The 5,780-nt window shown below is 52.1% G+C and overlaps 1 protein-coding gene across 1 annotated transcript; it reads right to left on the bottom strand.

The window, feature by feature from the left end:
* Positions 1 to 941: 941 nt before the first annotated feature.
* On the bottom strand, positions 942 to 3,149 carry VOLCADRAFT_92675 (uncharacterized protein; the record flags this gene model as incomplete). The annotated part of the gene is made up of 5 exons (XM_002952061.1): positions 942 to 1,279; positions 1,385 to 1,496; positions 1,742 to 2,306; positions 2,548 to 2,741; positions 2,970 to 3,149. 5 exons carry the CDS (start codon positions 3,147 to 3,149, stop codon positions 942 to 944), a joined length of 1,389 nt encoding a protein of 462 aa, XP_002952107.1.
* Positions 3,150 to 5,780: the final 2,631 nt, after the last annotated feature.

Consider the following 5,780-nt stretch of genomic DNA (forward strand, 5'->3'; position numbering starts at 1 on the left):
AGTAAGAAAGAAAGAAAGAAATGAAGAAAGAAAAAGACAGACAGACAGACAGACAGAGACAGACAGACAGACAGAGACAGGCAGACAGACAGACAGACAGACAGACAGACAGACGTCCTTGGTGGAGTCCCATGGTGGAGTACTCCTCAGGCTACATCAACGCTTGTGGCACCAGCTCGATTTCTTCTCTCTCTCTGTCTCTTCTCTCTCTTCTCTCTTTCTGTCTGTGTGTGTAAACACTCATGTGGTACACACACACGCCCCCCATGTACACACAAGCAGGCGATGTTGGGGTAACAATAAAACACACAACCACCCACACACAACCTCACACGCACACACATGACTGTTGGGGCACATGGTAGTGTTGGGGTAACATGAAACACACGCAATCACAGTCCTGATGGGGCACATGATGGGGTTGGGGTAACATGAAAACATGCACACACACGGCCACAGAACTATTCGGGTATATGTTGGTGTTGGGGTAACATAAGACACAGAGACACGCAGACAGACAGAGACAGAGAGACACAAACTCACACACACAGAGTCACACAGAGTCACACAGAGTCACACACACACACAGTCACACACAGAGGCACAGAGACACACATACATAAACAGAGACACACACAGTCAAACGCACACAAAGACAGACACACACAGTCAAACACACACTAAGACAGAGACACATACATACACACAAAGACAGAGACACACACACACACACATACACACATACACACATACACACATACACACATACACACATACACACATACACACATACACACATACACACATACACACATACACACATACACACATACACACATACACACATACACACATACACACATACACACAGACATACTCACACACATAAACCTGCCTGTCATGCATTATTCTTCTACATCATATCCTGTCAGCCAAACATCTCATTTCCGAATTGGTGGGTGCCCATCAAACAGATAGAGCAGCATCCGAGCAGCATCTCCTACTTCCTGCTCTGCTGCCGCTGAAATGTTGCTGCTGCTTCCGAAACGGAGGATGCTGCCCTGCTGCACCGGAGGCAGGCGGCTATAGCCCATGCTACCATCCCGTCCTTGATGACCACGCCGGTTCTCAGCACGTGTTCCCCACACAAGATGAAACGGGTTGATGCATGCACGCTCATCACAGATGTGCATCGCATCATACTGTGTGTGCGGCAGCACATGTTGTTGTTGAGGTTGCTGCTGGGGTTGTTGCTGCTGCATAGACGGGACAGCAGACACTGGATGATGGTTGGGCAACAGGAGGGATGGAGGAGGTCCACGGAAGGCCCACAAAATGAGCCGGCATGCATTTGTGGAGCTTGTGTACACATCAAGATCCGCACCCCCCTTACTGCAATAAGCGGCCTTGGTGTTCTTGCCTTTTACCTGTGTCTTCTTGCCCTGCTGCAGCTGTTGCTTCTGGGGTTTGGTGCCCTGCTTCTTGGGGCGGGCATCCTGCTGCACCATTATTGTGTTCTGCTGCTTCTGCTGCTTCTGCTTCTGCTGCTGCTGCTGCTGGCTTCTGGTGTTTGGACGACGGTGGCTGTCGCTCCCAGGAGCAGCAGCAGCAGCAGCATCCATGGGCAGCTCTTGTTTTTGCGGCTGCTTCTGGAGTGATACTAATTGCCATGGTCCTGTGATCATGACCCGGGGATAGTCACTGCGATGCTGCTTGCTGATGATAATGTCGATCTTTGCACCAGCAGCACCAGCAGAGCCAGCAGCATCAGCAGCACCAGCAGCACAAGCAGCACCAGCAGCACCAGCAGCGCCAGCAGCACCAGCAGCACTAGCACCAGCACCAGCACCAGCACCAGCACCAGCACCAGCACCAGCACCAGCACCAGCACCAGCACCAGCACCAGCACCAGCACCAGCACCAGCACCAGCACCAGCACCAGCACCAGCACCAGCACCAGCACCAGCACCAGCACCAGCACCAGCACCAGCACCAGCACCAGCACCAGCACCAGCACCAGCACCAGCACCAGCACCAGCACCAGCACCAGCACCAGCACCAGCACCAGCACCAGCACCAGCACCAGCACCAGCACCAGCACCAGCACCAGCACCAGCATCAGCACCAGCACCAGCACCAGCACCAGCACCAGCACCAGCACCAGCACCAGCACCAGCACCAGCACCAGCACCAGCACCAGCGTGACCACCACCACCACGACCACCACCACCATGACCACCACAACCACCACCAGCAGCAGCACCGGCAGCAGCACCAGCAGCTGCTGCTGTGGTGCATTGGAGCACCTGGAAGGGGTTCATGTGTTTGACATGATGGAACGGCTGTACCTCCTGGATCATGTCACCGTGATGTTTGCTGTACACTTGTTCATGGCCGGGATAGGATGTTCGTTCCCCACCCTTTTTGGAGGGGGAGGACTTGCACATGAAACAACATGGAGACATGCTGAGAGCCTCCCTCATGCTGCAGCATCCGTGCATCATCCGTGCTGCCACTGTAGCAGGTGCAGTTGTTGTTGTGGCCAACCTGTTGGTCATATCCTCCTCCTCCTCCTCCTCCTCCTTCTCCTCCTCCTCCTCCTGCTCCTCCTCCTCCTCCTCCACCGCCGCCGCCGCCGCCGCCGCCACCGCCGCTGCCGCCGCGGCCACCTTCTGCTCCTTCTCCTCCTCCTCCTCCTCCTCCTCACCATCCTCCTCACCATCCTCCTCCCCATCCTCATCCTCATAATCACCATCATGATGTGCAGTAGTAATGGTGGCACTGCTGCCAGTGGTGCATTGTTGCTGCTGCTGTAGCTTCTGCTGCTGTAGCTTCTGCTGCTGCTGCTGCTGCTGCTGCTGCTCATTACTATAGCGGTAGCAGATGGGAAGCTGCAGCAGCATTGCATTTTGGATGACCAGGTTGGCATCCTCATCTGCAGGGTCGAGTTGCAGTCTTCGAGCAATAACCTGCGCCCTGTGGTTCCACCCCGGAACATCTTGTGCAGCTACAATTCGGAACTTGGGGCGCAGACGGCTGCCAATAGCTGCAAGGATGGCATACGTGCGGCGCAGCAGCTTGACATCGCCGTCGTCGGCAACAGGAGGGTGATGTCTTGTGTGTGGCACCCAGCTGAGGATTCCCAACATATGGACCCCACATCTGTACAGCAGCTGCTTGACATCTTCATCTGTCCACCTGTGCAACATATTGAGAGACAGATATATAGGGTTGGCACGGGTACTATACTAGAAAAGAGTACTATACTATAATAGTACTATGTATAGTACTATTTACTATGCAGGGCTCTAAACTGGTACTAGTTTACGACGCTCGTACCGCGTTCGTACATAGTAAAATAGTATAGTAAAAATAGTACTATATAGTACTAGATTTGGGGTTGGATAGTGTCCAGTACTAGTTGGACCAAGTCGAGATCTGCAGTCAAGCTGTATTTTGAAGGGCTATAGCCGCGTCTTCGAGCTGTGCTACGTAGTTATTGATGAATAATGTCAAAGGAATCCAGTATAAAGAATGAGAAGGCGATCAGAGGCTTGCATCCTGGTCCAGACGTCCCCTCTGAAGTTCTCCGTTCTCGGAACGAGCTTTTTAACAAGCTTTGTAACCAGAAGAAGAACGCCAAGACGGGTAGTCATTGGGACAACTTCGATGTGGAGTGGTGGGGTGGTGTACCAAAGCTAGTCTGCCTGTTCTGCGATGAGCCGCTCAGCGCAGTGAACCCATCCTTTACCAACGCGCACCACATCAAGCAAGGTGCTTGCAAGGCTATCAAACAGCGTGCAGCGTCACTCAGCCAGCAACAGCAACAGAGTGGAACCAGCTCTGCTGCGGCGGGCCCCAGCATGGCGGATCAGCAGGCCCTCTCCAAGCGCCGGCGCGGCATTGATGGCCAGACCCGAGTATGGCGTCCTTGTGTTGTCTTGTCAACGCTGGGTCTTCTATCTGTGATTATGTCTTTATGTGCCATAACACGCCTTGAGACATGGGGTTTGGGGTCCACCTACCGGGCACCGAACTAACAAAAAGTGATCTGGATGACCACAGCGATCTGCTTTCTCATGTCTAAGTAAATATTTAGAAAGAACAAAAGAAGACCTTTCCAACGGTGTAATTTTCAGGTACAACGGTTGGTCGTACACCCCCCTTCTACAGGGAGCTTGTACCTGCATAGTAATAGTATCATAGTACTATATTACTATATATAGTACTATTTCATACTATACTATACTATTTGGGAAAATCAATATAGTATTTTTGCCAACCCTACAGATATATACACACACACACACACACACACACAGACGGAGAGAGGTGTTATATAAAAAAACCTACAGGTTATACATATGTAACCCTAAGTCCTAGCGGTAAACATAGCGTATGTGTGAATGTATGTATGTGTGTGTGTGAATGTATGTATGTGTGTATGTATGTGTGTGTAAGGAAGAAAGCTATAATATACAGCCTGCTGCCTCTCTATATATCTATACCTTCTTTGTGGGTCACGGTGGTGGCCTCGGGCAGTGGATCTGTGGTTGACAACTGCTGGTGGCTGCTTCTTCCACCATCTTGCAGTAGCACTAGTAGTAGCAGCAGCAGCAGCAGCAGCAGCACCATCATCATCATCATCATCATCATCAGCCGCCGCCGCCGCCGCAGCAGCAGCAGCAGCAGCAGCAGCAGCAGCAGCAGCAGCAGCAGCCGCAGCTGCCGCCGCCGCCGCAGCCGCAGCCGCAGCAGCAGCAGCAGCGCCACCAAACAGCAGGCGTGCCTTCTTGTTTGGGTATTCCTTCCGTCGTGGCATCATCATTGCTGGTGGCTGTCGTGTTGGCGGCTTGATTGTTGTTGTGATGGTTGCAGGCGGGGTGGTGGGCAGGGTTTCAGCATTATGAATGGTGGAGATGATGTGCTGCTGCTGCTGCTGCTGCTGCTGCTGCTGCTGTGGTGGTGGCGGTGGTGGCAGCGACGGTTTGGAGGGGCTTGCTGCTGCTAGTCTACTTCTTTCTGCTCCTACTCCTACTCCTGCTCCTGCTCCTCCGCCTCGATCTGTATCCAGCATCATCTCCTGCTCCTGCTCCTGCTCCTGCTCCTGCTCCTCCACAGCAGTGCGGCTGCTCTCCACCTCTCAGCCTGAATCTCCTCCTCCTGCTGAGACAGACACAGACAGACAGACACACAGACAGACAGACAGACAGACATAAATAGATAAAGAAAGAAAGGAAGAAAGAAAAGAAGAAAGAAAAAGACATACAGACAGACAGACGGACGGACAGACAGACAGACAGAAATAAATAAATAAATAAAGTAAGAAAGAAAGAAAGAAATGAAGAAAGAAAAAGACAGACAGACAGACAGACAGAGACAGACAGACAGACAGAGACAGGCAGACAGACAGACAGACAGACAGACAGACAGACGACAGACGTCCTTGGTGGAGTCCCATGGTGGAGTACTCCTCAGGCTACATCAACGCTTGTGGCACCAGCTCGATTTCTTCTCTCTCTCTGTCTCTTCTCTCTCTTCTCTCTTTCTGTCTGTGTGTGTAAACACTCATGTGGTACACACACACGCCCCCCATGTACACACAAGCAGGCGATGTTGGGGTAACAATAAAACACACAACCACCCACACACAACCTCACACGCACACACATGACTGTTGGGGCACATGGTAGTGTTGGGGTAACATGAAACACACGCAATCACAGTCCTGATGGGGCACATGATGGGGTTGGGGTAACATGAAAACATGCACACACACG

The sequence above is a fragment of the Volvox carteri genome (genome assembly GCF_000143455.1).
Source record: "Volvox carteri f. nagariensis unplaced genomic scaffold VOLCAscaffold_27, whole genome shotgun sequence".
Taxonomy (NCBI): domain Eukaryota; kingdom Viridiplantae; phylum Chlorophyta; class Chlorophyceae; order Chlamydomonadales; family Volvocaceae; genus Volvox; species Volvox carteri.